The sequence below is a fragment of the Microtus oregoni genome, unplaced genomic scaffold (genome assembly GCF_018167655.1).
Source record: "Microtus oregoni isolate MIOR12 unplaced genomic scaffold, Mior012 000006F_ref0000085, whole genome shotgun sequence".
Classification (NCBI taxonomy): domain Eukaryota; kingdom Metazoa; phylum Chordata; class Mammalia; order Rodentia; family Cricetidae; genus Microtus; species Microtus oregoni.
This window is the reverse complement of record NW_024543065.1, coordinates 58799493-58821339: the sequence shown is the minus strand read 5'-3', so window position 1 is coordinate 58821339 and position 21847 is coordinate 58799493. Positions and strand designations below refer to the sequence as shown.

Here is a 21847-nt window from a genome sequence, read left to right as displayed (position 1 = left end):
TCTGATGTCACCCGTCCCTGCACCGCTCTGCTGACTGCTGGAGAAGCAGCATACAAGTGATGAGATTTCAGGCTCAAGACTTTCCCACTTACAGTGGGTGACAGTGGGTGTGGGCAAGCTGGGCAACCCAAGTTTCACCCCTGAAACTCACATAAAGGTGGAAGGGGAGACTGACCACAAGTTCTCCTTTGACTTCTACATAAGCGAAGGTGCAAACACACACACACACATACACACACACCCCACATACAAATACCACACAAAACACACAAATACAAACACACACATTTCCAAACAATATACACAACACACAAACACATACTACAACATACAAACACACCTACAACACATAACACACACACACACAAACATATACAAGTGCCTATATACCATTTCAAAGAAATAAAAATCAAGCGCCAGGCATGTTGGCACATGTCTTTAATCCCAGTACTTGGGAGGCAGAGGCAGGTGGATCTCTGTAAGTTCGAGGCCAGCCTGGCCTACAGAGTGAGTTCCAGGGCAGCCAGAGTTATGCAGAGAAACCCTGCCTTAAAAGTTCCAAGATAGATAGATAGATAGATAGATAGATAGACAGATAGATAGATAGATAGATAGATAAATGTCAAGCAGAAAAGACTTCCATCCAGCAACCCCTCCTTCCCCAGAGCTCTGGTTCTTCCCCAGCTTGTGGAGATGCTAAGGCATCCAGGCCCAGGGCCAGATTCCCTGTTCCTGCCTTTGATGGCAGTGAGATGCTATCAACAAACTAACACCACCTTCAAGAAGACTTGTTCCTTCGCAGTTGGTGGGAGCTCTCAAGAGCGAGCTTTCATAGAGGCTTGGAGGCTCAACAGACCCAGCAGATCCACAAACTAAGACCTGACTGCAGAGTCAAACATCCCTTCCAATTTGTTCTCCGCCATGGCCTCTCTTCCCTCCCCACTCGCCAATCACCCATCTGCTGGTCTCAGAGCCACAGAGAGGAAGGGGGTGTGGCCAAGCTCGGGAGACTTCACTTTCTTTTACTCTCAGAGGCTGCTGGGGACCCTGAAGAGTGCACGAGGAGACAGGTAAACACCATTTTAATCTTTTTTCTTGTTGTCAGCAAGTAAATATGGAGCAGCCTTTGTGGGCTGGCCATGCAGACCAGCTGTTCCTGTTTTCCTAATGTACAATAGGCACAGCATCCCTTTAGCCAGGTTTTCTGGGTCCTCTGAGGTGGAAGAAGCTGTTGGCTGCCCAGGAGGGAATGGTGGGGCCAGGAAGCCAACCCCCAAGACTCTCAGCAGGTCTGAACTGAGTGGATCATAGGTCTCAACAGTGTGGTCCTCTTCTAAGTTTCTGGACTTAGTAACTGTTGATGCCCTACCCCACGCTACCTCCTTATTCATCCAGCCCCCAGGCTCAGGTCCCTGCTTCTGGTGCTATGATGACTGCTGGAAATCCTGTGGTCAGGTCGCTTTGCTCTGGAGCTGCCCCCTTCTTGATCAAGTTCTCCAGTCAAGCCTTGCTGAGGGTGTAGCTGGAGGTGCTGCCAGGGAGGCACAGTGGCCCAGCACCCGGGCCTGATTGTTGCCACAACCCTTGTAACATCCCCGAGGGCCTCAATGTGAGTCCCTCGGAGCAGAGCTAACACCCCTGCAGAGCTTGTGCTGCAAAGGGTTAAGAGACTCACGGCCTAGGAAGTAAGGGGAATTGCCTGTCTACTCCACGTCTAGTGACATGTGTCACATACAGAGCATGGAAAGTCCCACAGTAAACCTCAGTTGAACTTGGCTTTTCCCAAGGGACTGTGACCTTGACGATTCCCTGAACCTGGAAACCCACAAGCAGTTCTGCCTCCGATGACCTGCCCCAGCCTCTGCCCCCTCACCTCTCACACACCCAGGCCAGGCCAACACTGCACTGGGGATAGGAGCCAGCCGGCTTTCAGGCAGAGGGCTAGCGTTCCCTATACCTGCTCCTGTCACCCAACAGCTCTCCCCACCTGTGCCCTGCTGCCTGGGAGGGAAATCGTTGAGGAGGTGCTGAGGCTGTGTGAGGTAGGGTGGGAGGAAGGGACGCAGCTCTGCCCTGACACCGGAGACACACTCGGTTGGCACATCCTGCAAGATCCCTGGGGGCTGACACAGGTCACAGCCACGCCAATAGAGTTAAATTTAACTCTATGTAAAGTGCAGGATGGTGGCGGTGGGGGGTAAACTCATTTCAGAGATAGATAGATAGATAGATAGATAGATAGATAGATAGATAGATGATAGATAGATAGATAGATAATAGATAGATAGATGATAGATAGATAGATAGATGATAGATAGATAGATAGATAGATAGATAGATGATAGATAGATAGATAGATAGATAATAGATCGATAGATAGATGATAGATAGATGGATAGATGGATGGATGGATGGATAGATAGATAGATGATAGATAGATGGATGGATAGATGGATAGATAGATAGATAGATAGATAATAGATCGATCGATAGATGATAGATAGATGGATAGATGGATGGATGGATGGATAGATAGATAGATAGATGATAGATAGATGGATGGATAGATGGATGGATAGATAGATAGATAGATAGATGGATAGATAGATAGATAGAGAATGGGTACCAGCTGTAAATCGGTAGCCCCTAAATACACAGTTAAGTTCTGTCAGATCAGCACTCCATATTTCTGTTGTTTAGATTTTTTGAGACAGGGTCTGGCTTGGGAGGCCAGATCAGCATCAAACTCATATTCTCTAGGTGTACACCACCATAGCTGGTCCTATGTATTATTTCATGACCATCTGCCTTCTTCCTTATGGCGAACAGTGGATGGCTGGACAACGGGAGGTTCCATGCCACCCTGCTAACAACTGGCTGGTGCTGTTAGAAAAGGAGTACCTTTGCCCTGTCTCCTGTCAGAAGGGCGTCCTTTGAAGCATCCTCTGTTTCTAAGGCTTTCTAACTGCCTCAAAATGTTCTCCTGAGGTCATACTTCACTATGAGTTTAGTTTTACTTTTTGGGATAGTACAAGGGATTAAACCTAGGGACCACACCTAGACTAGTGATCCACCAGTGAGCCACTGGGAGATTCAAGGCAGGGGCTCTACCACTGAGCCCACCTCAGCCCCTCACTGGGGGATTCTAGGCAGGGGCTCTACCACTGAGCCACACCCCAGCCTCTCACTGCGGGATTCCAGGCAGGGGCTCTACCACTGAGCCACACCCCAACCCCTCACTGGGGGATTCTAGGCAGGGGCTCTACCACTGAGCCACACCCCAACCCCTCACTGAGTGATTCTAGGCAGGGGCTCTACCACTGAGCTGCACCCCAGCCCCTCACTGGGGGATTCTAGGCAGGGGCTCTACTGCTGAACCACATACTTACTTCCCCACTGGAAGATTCCTCTATCACAGTGATAAACCCCCAGCCCTCTTTTTACTCTTTGTTTAGAGACAAGGTTTTATTAAGTTAATAAACTGGACTTGAACTTGCTTTGTAGTTAAGCTGACCTTAAACTTGCAATTGTTTAGCCTTAGCTTCTGGAGCATCTAGAATTCCAGGCCTAAGTCACTTGGCTCAAATTTGGTTTAATGTGATTTCCCCCGCCCAAGTCTTTCACATCTCTCTGTCTTCTATGTAAAATCTTGCACCATTAGCCTGGAAGATCCTTGTTTCCAGGGCCTGGCATGAAGGCATACAACAGTCTGGCACCACAGAGCATAAAAACAGGATAAGGAGTTGTAGTAGTTAGAAAAGCCAGTGAGACGGCTCAGTGGGAGAATGTGTTTGCTGCGTAAGCCTGACCATCTGAGTCAGGTTCCTGGGACCCACTCAAAGGTGGAAGGAAAGATTCAGCTCCACAAAATCCTCCACCAAGGTGTCCTTGATCTCCACACATGTAGTATAGCTTGCACATGCCCCATACATCACACATACACACACAAATAATATAAAGTAAAAGTTAAAATCAAATAAATAGATAGGAGAGGTAGAGAAAAAAGAAAGGAAAGAAAGGTCTCTGCTTGAAGAAGTATAGTATACCCAGAAAAGGCACTATGAGCACCCCAAACATCTCCATCCTATAACCGGGTACGGCGCCCCCCAACCCAGAATCAGAAAAAAAGGATCAGAGTTCAGAGGATGGAACAAAAGCAGCCTGGTTGCTCAAAGGCAATTTTGTTGTTGTTGTTGTTCAGACAGGCCTCAGAATAGAGCCCAGGCTGGCCTCAAACTTGTAGCAATTCTCCTGTGTTGACAGAGGTTTCTGTCCCACCCAGTACCGCAGCCACTCACTTCCAAATAAATACACAGAGGTCTACATTAATTATAAACTGGGTGACCTATTAGCTCAGGCTTCTTACTACCGCTTATAACTTACATTAGCCCATAATTCTCGTCTGTGTCAGCCATGTGGCTTTGTACTCTTTATCAGTGAGACATTTTCACCTTGCTTTCTCTTGGTCTGGGTGACTACTGCAGACTGACTTTTTCCTCTTCCCAGAATTCTCCTGTTCTCATTGTCCTGCCTCTACTTCCTGCCTGGCTACTATCCAATCAGTGTTTTATTAAAACAATGCAATATAAGTAACAGGGTATAAGACCATTGTCCCACAGCACTCCTGCCTCAACTTTCTGAATGCTGGGATGATAGTCACACACGAACACACCCAGTTTACAGACTAACTCTTTTATCCTTAGGTGCCACCCAGACGTGACACCATGAATGTCCACTGCCTGTGGCTCCTCCTGATTCTAGGTAAGACCTACACTAGCACCTGGCTTTGGAGAGGTCAGTGGACAATGAAAGGGAATGGATCTGGGGCATGAGGGGAACTGCTGGAAGGTGGTGCACACAGAGGTGCCAAGCTCCTCCTCCCCCTCCTACTGCCTGTGAAAGTTCTCACCCCTCAATAATAGTTTCTCACCAGTGCTTTGTTCTTTAGGATACGTGGCTTTGTTTGACTCATCACAGACATGGGTGGTTGAGCATCCCCAAACCCTCTTCGCCTGGGAGGGAGCCTGCATCTGGATTCCTTGCACATACAAAATGTCAGGTTCCGGTGCCAGACAGCTCAAGATCCTCTTGTATCAGAAATACGAGTTTGACAATAAGACCAAGGACTTCATCGGGACTGTCCTCTATAACAGCACAAAGATTGCTTCATCCCCTTCTAAGGATGAAAGGGTAACATTCTTGGGAAACAGCAACTCTAACTGTACCCTGGAAATCCTCGAGATACGCGAGAGTGACCGAGGGCCGCTGGGGTTGAGAATGATATCGGGTGATGACAAGTGGATGGAGCACATTTACCTCAACATCTCCAGTAAGTGCACCGGGGACACTGCACCCAGTGAGTGCACCGGGGACACTGCGCCCAGTGAGTGCACCGGGGACACTGCGCCCAGTGAGTGCACGGGGGACACTGCGCCCAGTGAGTGCACGCGGGGCACTGCGCCCAGTGAGTGCACGCGGGGCACTGCGCCCAGTGGGTGCACGGGGGACACTGCACCCAGTGGGTGCACGGGGGACACTGCGCCAGTGAGTGCACGCGGGGCACTGCACCCAGTGAGTGCACGCGGGGCACTGCACCCAGTGGGTGCACGGGGGACACTGCACCCAGTGAGTGCACGGGGGACACTGCACCCAGTGAGTGTACGCAAGGTGCTGCGCCCAGTGAGTGCACGCGGGGCACTGCACCCAGTGAGTGCACGCGGGGCACTGAGCCCAGTAAATGCACACCACACCCAATTCTGGCAGAGGCAAAGAGGGAGGTGGGAGTACTGAGTTGCCTGCTCACTGTGAAGTCTCAAACCCTGGGACCAATGGCCAAGCAAGGTGCCTACTAACAGATCTAAGTGGAAATGGCCGCCAGGTTCTCCCTGCGTCTGTCCCCCTCAATCTCTACCAGTCACATCTACAGGGTGTGGCCAGCAAACCCCACCCACTACCCTGAACTCTCCAGCCCAGCTGCTGAGCTGTCATCATTCCCCCCTCCCTCGCCCAGGCCCTTTCCTAAAAACTCAGGCATTTTGGTTACTCACCTTTTTGCCTTCTGCCCTCTTGGATGCTGCACCTGGTTCCCCTCTGTGCCCCCTCTCTCCCCATCTCCCTCTCACATGGCTCAGGGTCCTGTTCACTCTGGACTCTCCCAGGTCTCTCTGCCTCTGACTCTGCTCTCCCTCCCCTCCACCATACATACCTGGGAACTGTCATATCCTTTCCTATTTATTTCTCTTTTTCACTCAAATAGGAGATGTTGATGGCACTGAGATCAATGGCAGCACAAGCATTTTTTTTTTTTAATATTTCTTTCCAAAGAAGATAGAGGTTTGGATTTTCAGATCTCTTAGCCTGTTAGTGACCAAGTCTAAGGCTTGGTTTTTAGGCTGGATGACAAGAGCACAGGGCTCAGACATGGCTGACAACAGCCAGGGGCCTCAACCCTAGGTAGTATCATTAGTCCATACTAGAGCTGCCAGGGCTATGTATCTTAACATCATGTCAGTGGGGTGGGCTAGCCTGGTGGAGGTCTGAGTCCTGGGTCTCAGGATCACCCCACCATAGGGAGGTCTGCTTGGCTGACTCCAATAAGGAGGCTGCCAAACAAGCACAGGCACGGACACCAACGCTTAGCATGCGTGCAGAACCAAACCAAAGAATTTCACCCTGGGTGATCCTGAGGCCATTTAGAAAGTAAACAAAAGGAGGAAGTAAAAAACAGAGTAAATATAAAATACAATTTCCTAGCTTGCTTAGTGTCCCCCAAGGCCTTCCACAGAGAAGTTGAACTGAATGGGAATAGAATGGCCTCGCAAAGGATGCCTGTAGCCAGCAGTCAAATGCTAACGGGCACCCGGTTCCCCAGCTTTTAGGATGCCTGAAGCCAGGGGTGGAAGGGTTAGTCTGTGCCCTACTTCCAGCTCCCAGGCCTCCTCTTTTTTTTTTCTTCCAGAGACACCCTTCTCACCTTATATCAAGCTGCCATCAGAAGAAATCCAGGCATTCCAAAGCGTCACTCTGACCTGTACACTGAATTATGCCTGCCCTCGGTACCCCATTCGCTTGGAGTGGTCCCTGAAAGAGCCCGAAAACACCGTTGTCAGCTATTCCGTTAAGAATGTCTACACAGAGAGTAAGCTCACCTTCCAACCAAAATGGACGGACCACGGAAGGAACGTGACATGCCGAGTCTTGCACCATACGGATGTGCTCTCCGAGAACACAGTGCGCCTGGATGTTAAACGTGAGTCTCTATGTGGAAGGACACTACTTTGTCACCTTCTTCCTAAATCCTATTGCGCCCCACTAAGGTAAGAGGAGTCTGTGTCCATGGAAGGTTCAGCTATCAATCACCTGTTTCTAGCGTTGGCACAGGCTCCTCCACTGTCTCCTCTGTCAGTCCTGTCTCAAGACACAGATTCGTTTTAGTCTCTGCCTTGACCTAAAAAATAAAGTAATCTAGTTGAGTATGAAGATATAGGCCTGGAAATGGGTATTCAGGAGGACAAGGCAGGGGACTCTTGAGTTTGAGGATAGCCTGAGCTACATGGTGAGAGACTGTCTCAGAAACCTAAGGGCTGGGGATGTATCCCAGGGGTACAGTGCTTGCCTAACCTCCAGGACCACTCAGTGTATCAATCAATTCTCACGCCATAGCACACTTTGGGGATCATCTGGTTAGGTTTCTCTGTTTTCCACACAAGGAAGTTTGCACTGCGTTATTTTATGCCCCGTTCATTCATTTAGTCATTAATCCATGCAATGAATATTTACTGTGGAGCCTGGCGTGGTGGCACACGCTTTTAAACCCAGCACTCATGAGGCAGAGGTAGGTGGAGCTCTGTGAGATTGAGGCCAGCCTGATCTAAGTAGTGAATCTAGGAGATGGTTATACCCTACCTAAAAACAAAAAAGAAAACTCTGAACTGATTAGGCGCCAGGTCTTGTCTTGGATGCCAACTTAGGTGGAGAAGAGAACACAGCACTGAGCCAGGTTTTGTCTGTGTGGAGTACGCGTTGCAATGGAATAGACACATGAGAAACATATTAGTCAATAAATACAGAACAGAAATGCCGGAAGGAGATGTATATATTAAAAGAAAATGAGGGTTGGGTAGATAATTCAGAGCATTTCTAGCCAACCTAATAAATCCTTTTCTTAATAGTTAAAAAAAAAAAACGCACACAAACCAAAAACTTAGTACTACATAAATTTTTAAAATATTTTTTAACTTTCATTTTTATGTGTGTGGGTGTTCTGCCTGCATATATGTACAGACATATTGCATGCATGGTTTCCCTGGAGGCCAGAAGGGGAAGTTGGACTCCTAGGACTGGAGTTACAAACGCTGTGAGCCTCCATGTGGGTGCTGGTAATTGAATCTGAGTCCTCCCGAAAAGCAGTGAGAGCTCTCACCTGCTGAGCCATCTCTCCAGCCTCTATGTTACAGTTCTGGTTTTTGTTTCTTTATTGGAGGGATGGCTCAGTGGTTAAAAGCACTTACTGCTCTTGCAGAATTCAAGAATTCAATTACTAGCACCCATATCAGACAGCTGACAACTACCTGGCATTCCAGATTCACAGGCTCTGAAGCCTCAAGCCCTTCCAGCACGAACATACACAAAGAAAACAAATCTTTGTTAAAATGTTCTGACTGACAAGAATGAGGACTTGAGTTTGATACCCAGAACTCACATTCAAATATTCAATGTAAGCTGGGCATGGTGGCACACACCTTTAATCCCAGCACTGGGGAGGTAGAGGCAGGCGGGTCTCTGAGTTCAAGACAAACCTGGTCTACAGAGTGGGTTCCAGGACAGCCAGGGCTACACAGAGAAACCCTATCTGGAAGAAGAAGGAGAAGAAGAGAAGGAGGAAGAGGAGGGGTAGGAAGAACAACAAAATGTAAATTGAGCGGTGGCATGAGCTTGTGGTCTCGGCACTGGGAAGGCAGGTCCCGATGGATCCTCGGGATGTACTAGCCAACCAATCTAGTCTAACTGATGAGCTCCAGGTCAGTAGAAAACCCCGTCTCAAAAAATGTAAAATCAAGATGGGCAGCTCCTGAAGCACAATACCCAAAGTCGTCCTCTGACCTCCATATCCACTTGGGAACCCACAAATACCTCCAAAAGTTAAAAAGAAAGCGGGGTGATGGATGGAGACTTCTGTGAAGAAGGTGAAGACCCTGGCTGACGAGGCAGAGGGACTAAGGCAGGCAAAGAAGATTCTAAGGAGGGGGAAGAACAAGTGGAAAGGGGCTGAGGTGCAAGTGTAGTGTGCTCACGGCAGTGTCCGAGGACCAAGCCCCTTTTGAGGTAAGAGAGGAAGTAGGACACTGGGTCTCCTAGAGCCCAGCAGCCAGCTTTGGTGTCACTCTCTGACAGCGCTATGGGTGGTGGCGGAGACAAGGTGGTAGAGGAGAAAGGGGAGCAGGGAAACGAGTGAGGGGCTGTGACAGTTACCTGGGTGGACAAAGGAACCAGAGATGTGCAAGCTGCTGCCACCCGAATGAAAGGAGCCGCCGAGAATTCCCTGTCCTTTCCCCCACTGCTCCTCTGTTCCCACAGACGTGCCGCAGCTCATGATCAAGGTCAGTGCTACAGAGGTCATGGAGGGCGGCTCTGTGACCATGACATGCCAAGTCACCAGCAGCAACCCAGAACACAGGCTGGTGTCCTGGGTCAAGAATGGGGACCGCCTGCAGGAACAGACACCCACACTAACTTTGAGTAAAGTGACCAAGGACGTGAGTGGGAAATACCGCTGCCAGGCTTTAAACGACTTGGGCCAAGGACTGTCGGAAGAAGTGGCCCTCACAGTGCTGTGTGAGTTCCCTTGAAGCTGGCAGGGGAGGTGGGATAATCAATCCTCGAGGGATGATAATGGAGGCACTGGTACCTGCCTGCCTGCCTGGGTTTGCGGGCTCTGCTCACCTGCCCGTTTGCCTCTGTGACTTCTTCCAGTTCCTCCAGAACCTTCCAGGGTTCACATCTACCACCCACCAGCTAAAGAGGAGCAGTCAATTGAGCTGGTTTGTGACTCACTGGCCAGCCCAAGAGCGACAAACTATACCTGGTACCACAATGGAAAAGAAGTGCCTGGAGAGACACAGGAGAAGCTCTTGATCCCTAAAGTCTCCCTGAGGCATGCTGGGACTTATTCTTGCTTGGCAGAGAACCGCCTGGGTCGTGGACAGGAAAAAGAGGAAGCTGAACTGGATGTCCAGTGTGAGCAGCCAACTGACTTCTGGTTCTTGGAGGAAAGAAGGAAATAGAGAAGGAAGGAAAACATTGTGTAGGGGCTGTGGGGGTGCAGGAGGTGTGGGGGTATAGGATGTGTGGTGGTACATGAGGTATGGGGGTGCAGGAGGTATGGGGTGCAGGAGGTGTGGGGATTCAGGAGGTATGGGGGTTCAGGAGGTGTGGGGGTGTAGGAGGTATGGGGATGTAGGAGGTGTGGGGGTGCAGGAGGTGTGGAGTGTAGGAGGTGTGGGAGTGTAGGAGGTATGGGGGTGTAGGGGTTGTGGGGGTTCAGGAGGTATGAGGTGCAGAAGGTATGGGGTGCAAAAGGTGTGGTGTGCAGGAGGTGTGGGGGTACAGGAAGTATGGGAGTGTAGGGGTTGTGAGGGTGCGGGACGTGTGTGGGTGCAGGATGTGTGGGGTGCAAGAGATGTGGGGTGTAGAAGGTGTGGGGGTGTAGAAGGTGTGGGGTGTAGGGAGTGTGGGGGTGCAGGAGGTGTGGGGTACAGGAGGTGTGGGGGTGCAGGAGGTGTGGGGGTTTAGGAGGTGTGGGGTGCAGGAGGTATGGGGGTGTAAGGATTGTGGGGGTGTAAAGGAAGACAAACAGAAAACTAGGGAACTGGAGGTCATAGCTGCATTCTAGATGTGCAGACCAGAGCCTTGGCTTGTGGTAGTTACTTAGTAGATGTTTGTTGAATGAAAGAATGAATGTCACCAGCCTGGTGTCCCAAATCTGTCATCCTAGCTCCTGAAGAAGCTAAGGCAGAAGAATCACAAACGTGAGAACTGTCTGGGCTCCAGAGTGAGTTCAAGGTCAGCCTAGGCCACTTAGCAAGACGGTCTCAAAAGTAGAAAGGACCCATGATGCAGTTCAGTGACAGAATACTTTCATACAACATACTAGGAAGGGACTGGCAGCATGGCTCAGCAACCAAACACTTGTCTAGAATCCCCCAGTGAGAGCTGGGGTGTGGCTCAGTGAGTGGTAGAGCCCCTGTCTAGAATCCCCCAGTGAGGGGCAGGGAGCGTGGCTCAGTAGGTGGAATGCTTAGACCTGAAGGTGGAGCATCATAAACTCAAGGTCATCTTGGCTATATAGCAAGTTCGAGGCCCACCTGGGCTAATGCTAGGGGCCTCACAGGGACTTGGAGACAACATCAGGAGAGGCCCTGAAGAAATACTGAAAGATGTGAGAGCCAGAAGGGATGCTGAGCTATCCCGCCATTGTTTGGCATTCCTTAGGAAGAGCTTGGTGGTCCCCCACTCAACAGATGAGTAGATGGAGGCCTGCAGCCCACAGTCACACAGCTTTAAACAGCATGGGCTCCAGCCCTGTACCTCAGAGCTGCAATTGGGATGCAGGAGAGGTTTCATTTGGGGAACAGTGTGCAAAGGCTTTAATGAAAACCAGTCTTGCAAATGGCTCAGGGTGGTGGATGCCCAACCATTTCAGCTATGCAGGAGGCTAAGGAGGGGTGATCACAATTCAAGGCTGGCCGGTACAAATACACAAGATCCCAGCTCAAAAATAAAAATAAAAATAGGGTAGGGTGAGCGACGTGGTTCAATGGCAGAGTTCTTGCCTAGCTTTTCAAGGTCACGAGTTTGTTCTCTGGCCTGGGAGCAATGTGGTTCAGTGGCAGAGTTCTTGCGTAGCTCGTACAAGGCCATGAGTTTGTTCTCTGGCACTGCAAAGGGGAACAACAGGGCCCACACTTTCTCACCTCTCCACTCTCCTAGATGCCCCCAAGGCGGTAACCACAGTTATTCAAAATTCTATACAAATTCGGGAAGGAGACAGCGTGACCGTGGCCTGTCACTACAACTCTAGCAATCCTAAAGTCACCTACTATAAGTGGAATCCTCCAGGTTCTGGGAATGAGGTCACAACTGGAATGCTGAGGATTCAGAAAGTCAAGTGGAACTCCGAGCCCATCAGCTGTGCTGCCTGTAACGAGTGGTGTTCGTGGGCCTCCCCCGTCAGCCTGAATGTCCACTGTGAGTGACAGGGCAAGGGGTGACCAGGAGGTGGATACACTGAGAAATGGGGAAGGAAGGGTGAGGGGTTGGGAACCTGGACTACAGGTCGGGAGAGAGGATTGGTGTAGGACTCAGGACAGAAAGTCCTGATCCTCGGGAACAGGAACACCAAACAAATGTGTAGGAAGTCCTAATCAAAGGAACAGGACATTTTGGGGAGACATCAAGAAGGTTAGGAAATGAAAACCTCACCCAAGGTTGTGGCCCTGCAGATGCCCCCAGAGAAGTGTGGGTCCGGAAAGTGAGGCCCCAGTCATCAGAAATCCGTGCTGGGGAGCCCGTCCTCCTCCGATGTGAATTCTTGAGTAGCCACCCAGCAGAGGTCCGCTTCTTCTGGAAGAAGAACGGGAATCTTGTGCAGGAGGGGAGAAACCTGAGCTTCAGCCCCATCTCCCCAGAGGATTCTGGAAATTACAACTGCTTAGTCAACAACTCCATCGGAGAGACCCCGTCGCAGACCTGGTACCTCCGCGTGCTGTGTGAGTGGCTGGAACTGGGGGCCACGTGCAATGAACGTGAGGTGACCGGCAGTCCTGGCCTGACTCGGTTTCCCCTTCACAGATGCCCCTCGGAGGCTGCGCGTGTCTATTAGCCCCGGGGACAGCATAATGGAAGGGAAACAGGCCACTCTGTCCTGCGAGAGTGATGCCAACCCACCCGTCTCGCAGTATGTCTGGTTTGACCCCAGTAACCAAGACCTCCACGTCTCGGGCCAGAAGCTGAGGCTGGAACCGCTGAAGGTCCAACACACGGGCTCTTACCGCTGCCAAGGGAGCAACATGCTGGGCAAGGACGTGTCGCCGCCCAGTACCCTCACTGTCTACTGTAAGTTCCCATCCTCTCTTAGTTCCCTCCTCTGTCCTGGAGGCTACAGCCCTCTTCCCCCACCCCTCCCATGTCCAGCTCAGCCCAGGCACACCCTGTGACCAACCAGTAGCTCCTGGCTGGAAGGTCACCCTGTCCTGCTCCACGGGCCTGGCTTCCTTCTTCCCTCAAGAGGCCTGCCTTGCAGAAGCTCTGGGCGCTCCTCGTCTCTCTGTTGCCTTCCTTCGCTTCTTCCTTCTATGTGTGTATCTCCTCCTTGATGACTAAGATCCTCGTTTATCTTGTGATATTTTAGTGTTTTAAACAAGATAATACAAGTGCATGGTTTTTAAAAACGGTTTCAAGAACAAAGAGGAAACTGAACCTAGACGTTTGAGAGACTGAAGTAGGGATATCACCGAAACTACAGGGCTAGCCTGGGCTATGTAGAAAAAACTGCCTCAAAAACAAAACAACCCCATCTCTGTCCTCTAGGAAACCTGCCCATACTCTTTCTGTTTGTTTGATATTGGGGTCTTGCTATGCACCCCAGGTTGGTCTTGAACTCCAGGCAATCCCCCTGCCTCAGCCTCCTGGGTGTTGGGATTGCAGAGATGAGTCACCATGCTAGGTTTGTGCCCTGCCTCTTTTAAATGACTGTAGCCCATCCCATCTCTCTAGCACCCTCTTCAGGCAGAGAACTGCTGAGCCTCTTGCTCTGGGCAAGCCTGCAAGGACGAGTGTGGCACAGTCTCCTGGGGAGCTGGGTCTGCTTGGGTGCCCTTGAAGTTCTGACGGTCTGATCAAACTGCTCTAGGGCAAGGGTCACAGACTTTGTTTGTGACCTGTCTGGGAAATAGCTCTTACTAGGACAAAGAATTGGGCCTTCTCTCCACAACACTCTACCATAGAACTGCAGACAAGAAGGAGTAGGCTTTGTGAAGGGGGACGGGAGGATGCTCTGCGCATCACCGTCTTTACAAGGTGGGGTGAGCCATTATCTCTTTCTTCATCAGATAGCCCAGAGACCATCGGCAAGCGGGTTGCCTTGGGACTAGGGTTCTGCCTCGCTGTCTGTATCCTGACTATCTGGGGGATGAAACTCCAGAAAAAGTGAGCTGTCCGCTGTCCCTCCTCCCTCCGCCTCCCCCCCCCCCCGCCCCCGGCCCTTAGCCTTCTGGGTCATCCCCACCCACCCCCAGCCCTTAGCCTTCTGGGTCATCCCCACCCACCCCCAGCCCTTAGCCTGCTGGGTCATCCCCACCCACCCCCAGCCCTTAGCCTGCTGGGTCATCCCCACCCACCCCCAGCCCTTAGCCTGCTGGGTCATCCCACCCACCCCCAGCCCTTAGCCTGCTGGGTCATCCCACCTACCCTCACACATCCTTGATCCTTAGATGGAAGCATAATCAGAGCCAGCAGGGGCTTCAGGAAAATTCCAGTGGCCAGAGCTTTTTTGTAAGGAATAAAAAGGTAAGATGGGAAGATGGAACCTGATGGTGGTGTGGGGGGGCATGCCCTTAATCCCAGTACTCGGGAGGCAGAGGCAGGTGGATCTCTGTGAGTCCAAAGCCAGCCTGGTCTACAGAGCGAGTTCCAGGACCGACAGGGCTACACAGAGAAAACCTGTCTCAACAAACAGAAGTTAAGACGGGAGGTAGGTGAACCCAGAGTAGCCTTTGAAAACAAGAGGTGAGGAAAGGCTGAGGGTACATGGGCATCCGAGATCTCAGTGATGGAGAAGATAAGGCAGGGGAAGGGCGAATTTGAGGTCAGCTTGGGTTACACTTTGTAAAATCCTGTTGGAAACAAACAAACCAAAAACCTCCAGGGAGTTGTTGGGGGTCAAAGGCCAGGAGAAAGAAATGATCGGGAGGGAGGGTGACAGCTGCAACCTGTGTCTTCCAGGCTAGAAGGACCCCTCTCTCAGAAGGCCCCCAGTCCCAGGGTTGCCACAACCCGATGATGGATGACAGCGTTAGCTATGCCATCTTGCGCTTTCCAGAGACTGGCGCACCTAGAGCTGGGTACGGAGGATACTGGAGTTTGGTACCTGCGATTTAGGGGGAGTGTGGGGGGAAAACCTTGCTTCCCTGCCTGCCCTCTTGTGCTAAGCCCGTGCCAGTCACCACCAGACACTCATTGCATCATTCTCGCTCCGTGACAACGGGACCTGTTTCCTTAGATCAGCAGTGGGTGCCCGAGCCCGGCTGCATGATGCATTCACAGGCCTGTTTTCATTGGCAGCTGCCATGGTGCTGTGCACACAAGAGACAAGGTGTTTCCCCCCAAGGGTTGAAGTCCAGGTGCTGCTGCTAGCGAGAGCTCATGTGTAGACCTCTTCTTTCTCTCTCAGTGATGCAGGGACCTCAGATACACAGGGTTCTCCTCCAAACAACAATGACACGGTCACTTACTCGGTGATACAGAAACGTCACGTGGTAAGGAGGCAGAGCTATGGAAAGCTAGGGGACCTGGGGCCTCAATGAAGAGCTCCTCCCTCGGGGGACACGCTTGGCAGATAGTGAAGTTGGGAAGGGTGGCTGTCTTCAGTCCATTTTCCATTGCTACACTTGACTACCCCTGGTGGTTTATAAAGGAACGAGGTTTATTTTGGCTTATGGTTGGATCTGGAAATCTAAGATCAAAGAGCTATATCTGTTCATGGCAGAGTCCTGAGGTAACACAAAACATTCATGCCAGGGGGCATATGTCAGAGGGGCAACTTTCTAAAAAAAAAAAAGTCTCTACATTGATTATCTATTAATCCATCAATCTAATCGCCTTCTACAGATCCCACAATCTGTGCGTATCTGACACAGAAAACTCAAGGGGCAGGCATTCAGACCACAGCAGTTCAGGCAGAGAGCTGGGCTGGGAGCCAAGACAGGTGTCTAAGGGACAGAGCATAGCCGTTTATAGACAAGATGACCCCATCTGTACATTTGGGCCCCCTGCAGTGGGAAACCAATGAGAGAAGGCATTGGAAGAGACTGCACAGAGGTTGGTCACGTGAGACCTGGCTTACTTTCATCTGTTCTGCAGGGTGACTATGAGAATGTGACTCCAAGCTGCCCTGAGGATGACAGCATCCACTACTCAGAGTTGGTTCAGTTTGGGGCTGGGAAGCGGCCTGAGGCAAAGGAAGATGTAGAATATGTGACCCTCAAGCACTGATGTTGGGAGTAGCTGCAGTAGAAGGTTCTGGAGCTCAAGGAAGACCTATAACTTCATTATCCGCTGCGGCTCAGCTGCTAAGTCACCTATAACTTCCAAGGCAGCTCCCTGGGCACACACATGGGTATGCCGGCCTGCACAATCATTTAAAATCTTGGGTCTGGCCAGAGCCAGTCAGCCTTCTCCGCAGTGATGATGATCACCCACATGTACAATGCCGGCTTCTCCAAACTCAGCCATCTGCCACCATCCACTTCATCTCGAGCCTCACTTCCACTAGATGTGTTCCTGCTGTGATCAGCTGGGATTGTCAGCAACATTTCTTCTTCTCTGTCCCCTGAATACTCCACCTGCACTCACTAATCTTATTACCCAGTTTTTGGCCCTGGAGAGAAATCCCTAAGAAATGTAGAACCAAGGGAGCGAGAGGCAGTGTCCTCAGCTGGCTTTTCCTCTACAAATATGTCTACCAGTAAGTCAGGCCTTCTGTGGAGATGGTGCCTTCCCTCTGGGGTCCTGGGCACTGACCAGGCAGGACGACATGGACCTATGTATAATCCACTAAGTGCTTCATAATAAAAATAGCACAGATGTCACATGAATTCTTCCCCACTGGTGACTACTGGAAACCTGTGGTGGGAATGGTTTTTTGGAACTTGGAGGGAGGGGAAGAGGCAGTGGTCAGTAGTAGAGCACCTGCCTAGAATCCCCCAGTGAGGGCCTGGGGTGTGGCTCAGTGGTAGAGTCCCTGCCTAGAATCCCCCAGTGAGGGGCTGGGGGCATGGTTCAGTGGTAGAGCATCTGCCTAGAATCCCCCAGTGAGGGGCTGGGGTGTGGTTCAGTGGTAGAGCCCCTGCCTAGAATCCCCCAGTGAGGGGCTGGGGTGTGGTTCAGTGGTAGAGCACCTGCCTAGAATCCCCCAGTGAGGGGCTGGGGGCGTGGTTTCAGTGGTAGATCTCTTACTAGAATCCCACAGTAAAGGGTTGGGGTGAGGCACTAGGATATTTGCCTGGAACTCATGAAGCCCTAAGTTCAATACCAACACTTCATGGCAATGGTACCCCAATTTGATCATGAGATTACGCTGAGCCTCTTCCCCTCCCTCTTTTTTTTTTTTTTTTTTTTTGTTGTTGTTGTAGGATACTGACTGCCAGGCAGGTGCTTTGTACCTGCAAGCTGCCCCTGGGAGTAGCTTCTGTGCTTCCCCCTCCCTTCCTTCCTGAGTCAAATTCTCCACTGTGGACCAAGATCCTCACTGCCAGTTACTCCCCTTATCCTTCCTGTTCTGACACAGCCTAACTAAACTACGCTTTCGTTTCCACAAAAAGTGTAGTTTTCGTTCATTCTGATCCAATGGGTTATAAATATTTGTCATCATTATAGCGGTTGGTTACAAATTATCATTGTTTAGGGTAAGAGAAAAAAACTGCTAGTCTCAGATGTTTCTTGTTGGTACAGGTTTTTATGTAGCGTTATTTCTGTTACAGTATATGTATGTTTCTGTTCTTGTTTAAAGTACTATACCCATACAATATTCTAGACTACTAAAGAAAATCACAAAAGGGACTTTGATAAAAGTTTTCATGTTGTTTTTAAAAAGAAAAAAAGATGGTAAACTAAAATAATAAAGAAAAGAGGGGGGGGAAGTTGTCTAAAGTAAAAATGTCTGGCTGAACAAGAGGGGCAACGATAGGAACTAAGGAGTAGAGTAAGTTGTAAAAGGCCAAAGCAGGGATGAGATTTGAGCATGTTATGCTAATTCTAGTTGGTTTTCTTCATTAAAAAAGGAAAACAAAGCTAATTCACCACAAAAAGTTGTGTCATACTCTTTAAAGGAGAGAGGAGGATATACCACTGCCTGCTGCACCCCTGTACCCTGTCTTTCCTTCTCCACGCGACTTGGAGGAGGAGTTCTTTTCTATGCCACCACCCCACTCCCAGGATGAGAGGCACTGGAGGGCAGAAGGGGAGGAGTGGAGGAGCCCCCCACATAGGCACACATTCTCAGGGGAGGAGCTGCCAGCCGGAGCTAACTCCATGGTCCTTCCATATTGCACTTTGGACCAACCTGATGCTGAGGGCAGGCAGCAGCTAGGCCATTGGTCCTTTGACATTAGCAAGCTTTATAATTAAAAATTACAAAATCCTAAGTTTTCTGAGAAGCCTGCAAGGCTAGTTGACCTGATGGAGTCTGTTCTTTTCACTCACCAGACCACATGGGATGATTGTTTCCAAGGGCTCCAGGTCCTCTTCACTAATGAGGAGAGGGACTGGATTAGAACAGAGGCTTGGAAACTGGTTCCAGGCCCAAAAGGAAGTCCAGCCACCAATATAGACCTCATAAATGTTGGGTTTCCTGTGATGTGACCCAATTGGGATTTCAACACAGAGAAAGGTAGGGAGAGGCTGAAAGTCTACCACCAGACTCTAACTGGGGGCTTTCTGGCTGCTGCGTGGTGGCTCACAAATTTGTTTAAAGTTAATCAGGTATGCCAGGGGCCTGAAGAAACACCAGGAGCATTCCTAGAGGGTTGAATGAAGCTCATAAGACCTATACACCCTTGGATCGGGAAGCACCAGAGAATTGGTCTGCAGCCAGCCTGGCTTTTGTCAATCAGTTAGCACCAGATAGCTGCCGTAAGTTACAGAGAAGGTTTTAAGGGTAAGAGGTTGGCCGAACTCACTGCGGTTGCGGAGCTAGTATCAATAATAGGAAGATCCCAGAAGACAGACAGGTACAGGGGCTCACCAAAGCCCTTGTAGCTGCATCAGGCGGCCCAGAGGTTAAAACACAGGCATTGGCCTTTGGAGACTCACCAGGTAAAGGGAAAGGCCTAAAGCAGAGACTGTGCAATAGACCTAGTCTGCAAAAAGACCAATGTGCCTACTGTAAAAAGTCGGGCCACTGAAAAAATAAATGCCCTAAATGACAAGGTTCAAAAACAAAGGTATTAAAACTGAAAAAAATAAACAAATGATTAAAGGGGAGCCCTTCCCCAAGCCTTGAGTAACCCTAAAGCCAGAGGGGAAATCCATAGATTTTCTGCTGGAAACAGGAATACAACACTTCACTCTAAAGCAAACCCTAGGCAAAATGCCACCAAAATGATACTGGGTGCCAGGGGCTCCGGGGATGAACCAGTACTCATGGACAACTCAAAGATAGTGGACATAAAATGGGACTGGGTAACGCACTCTTTTATGGTCATGCCTGAGTGCCCATACTGTGGAGGCCCGAAATTAGGAGCCTATTTCCACCAAAGGTCAGAGAGTTGGGCTTACCTCTTCAAGTTCCTTCAAGGCTACTGTGCTTCTACCTCAGACGAAGGCCCCACCTAGATGCTGACCAGAGAGTTCTGCTCTCTCCAGGTGATTGTCTACAGGTGTGGCTAACTGCCAGCCCTTGTGATCCAGGAATAGAGAAGTAGATCTGTTCCCACCTCAAACAAAAGTCTAAGGACTCAACTAAGTTCCACTTCCCTTTATGAAAATAATTTGGGATTCCACCCAGGGAGTGGTTTGCCTACAGAGTTTGCTCTAGGGCAGGAGCGTGACTCGGTGACTTGTTTTGTTCTAGTAACAGACTTTCTATTGCTATGTTCATTTCCTTGTATCATGTTAATGCAGTCTTTTGTCTTACTCCTAACTTTTGGGTCAGGGGTATTTTAAGCAGTTGGAAATTAAACACGGGTGAATTTTCAGTACTCACTGGAATTCCCTCCCAATACTATCCTATATGCTTCTCTGTTTTATTATTTTCATTCGCCTCTTCATATTCTTTACTTTATTTCTAATCCCCATGCCTTTACCCTGGTGAGAGGTATTTTTGTTGTGGCTGGTCCCCAACACCATACCTACTGTTTGGAAAAGTCTTATTAACTAAGATGGGAGCCTACATCCATTTTGATCAGATTGGAGTATCAACAACTGATCAAAGGGAAAGCTGTTGTTCCCTTGCAACACTACAACTCCCAACATCCCTCTGGACTCCAGCGCACGGCAAGCGCGGGACACATTTCCCAGAAGCCTTTGCATCCTCTGTTAAAAGCAAGGACAAGCCACAAGTTCGCCCCTTTTATTATCCCTTCCCTTTGTCCCTTCCTTTCACTTTTCCTAGTGTGTTTTCCCCTCCCATTAAAAAGTGTACCACGTGGTACCGCCGCGTGTCTGTGTCTTTTCCCTGCGTAATCGTCTTTACCCCCATAGGACAAACAGGAATTAAGAACAACATTTTGGTGCCGTATGCCCTGGGAGTTCTAGGCCATCAACTGGGACCTTCCTTCGCACCTGTAGCTTACCTGTCAAAGAAGATGGACCTCACCACTCGGGGCTGGGCACCCTGCATACGGGCCTTGTCAGCTGCGGAACTTCTTATTCGTGAGTCAAAAAAGCTAACCTTCGGAGCACCTACTACGGTTTTCTCCCATCATAACTTGTCTAACCTCTTAACTTACAAAGGCCTACAGACCCTACCTCCTTCTCGAGTTCTTTCGCTTCAGGTGGCGCTGGTGGAAGACACTAGTCTCACATTCCAGTGCTGCCCACCTCTCAACATTTCAAATCTTCTACCTCAACCTGGTGCTAATGATTCCCCATCCCATTCCTGCATTGAGGTCCTAGAGGACCTACTGCCCCACCCCTCACATATACAGGAGGGCAGTCTGTCCCAGGCCACTCACACCTGGTACACGGACGGCAGCTCCTTTCTATGTGACGGGACACGCAGAGCAGGTTATGCCATAGTGTCAGACACAGAGATAGTCGAGGCAAAGGCACTCCCTGCTCATACTACCAACCAGCAGGCTGAGCTGATAGCCCTCACCCGTGCCTTCCAGTTAGCCGCCGGCCAATCTTTAAATGTTTATACAGATTCTAAATATGCTTTTCATATCCTGTTGTCCCACGTGGCCATCTGGAAGGAACGCGGGCTTCTCACAGCGAAGGGAGGGTCTATTACCAACTCAGAGTATATTATGGACTTGCTGAGGGCCTCCTATCTACCTAAAGCTATAGGAATTATTCACTGTCGGTCTCATCAGTCTGACAGTTCTATTGTTTCCAAGGGAAATAATCGGGCTGACAGAGCAGCTAAGACAGCAGCTCTTAGCTCAGACCTGCCTCAGTTACCTCAGGGAGTACTTACAGCACAGCCTACAACCTCACAGACACTTCCTAACACTCAACAGGTCCTGTCCTACCTGCACCAGCTTTTTCATCCTAATGAAAAAGCTCTGCTTCATTTTGTAAAAACACATATCAAACCCACGCCTGAGGACATCAGGTTTCTAAAAGCCACCATTGCCTCCTGTCAGATCTGCCAAAAGTCAGATCCCAGGACTAAATATCGTAGCTTCCCTTTCCCTACCCACCAAGCAAGGGGCTCCCTTCCGGGAACTGATTGGCAGCTGGATTTTACTCATATGCCCACAGTCAGGAGGATTAAATATCTCCTGGTTCTGGTGGATACAATGTCTGGGTGGGTTGAAGCCTTCCCCACCTCTAACAAGAGGGCCCAGACAGTCTCTGATATTCTCCTCCGAGAGATTATTCCTCGGTTTGGACTCCCAACTTCTCTCCA

The 21847-nt window shown here is 49.9% G+C and overlaps 1 protein-coding gene across 1 annotated transcript; it reads left to right on the top strand.

Moving 5' to 3' along the window:
* The first annotated feature begins 1053 nt into the window (after positions 1-1053).
* Positions 1054-16362, top strand: Cd22 (CD22 molecule). The gene is made up of 14 exons (XM_041654209.1): positions 1054-1070; positions 4704-4761; positions 4949-5329; positions 6959-7249; positions 9577-9834; positions 9973-10236; positions 11989-12246; positions 12501-12767; positions 12850-13113; positions 14109-14205; positions 14490-14565; positions 15001-15119; positions 15449-15533; positions 16138-16362. The coding sequence occupies exons 2-14, from the start codon at positions 4725-4727 to the stop codon at positions 16267-16269; spliced, it is 2529 nt and encodes an 842-aa protein (XP_041510143.1). The 5' UTR covers positions 1054-1070; positions 4704-4724; the 3' UTR covers positions 16270-16362.
* The last annotated feature ends 5485 nt before the right edge of the window (positions 16363-21847 follow it).

What these genes read in the sequence shown, in the direction of transcription:
- Cd22 (XM_041654209.1), top strand. Translation starts at nt 4,725, where the DNA reads ATGAATGTCCACTGCCTGTGGCTCCTCCTGATTCTAG. An exon ending in GTGGCTCCTCCTGATTCTAG is followed by an intron (nt 4,762 to 4,948) that starts GTAAGACCTACA and finishes TTTGTTCTTTAG; the next exon opens with GATACGTGGCTTTGTTTGAC. An exon ending in GGGATGAAACTCCAGAAAAA is followed by an intron (nt 14,206 to 14,489) that starts GTGAGCTGTCCG and finishes CTTGATCCTTAG; the next exon opens with ATGGAAGCATAATCAGAGCC.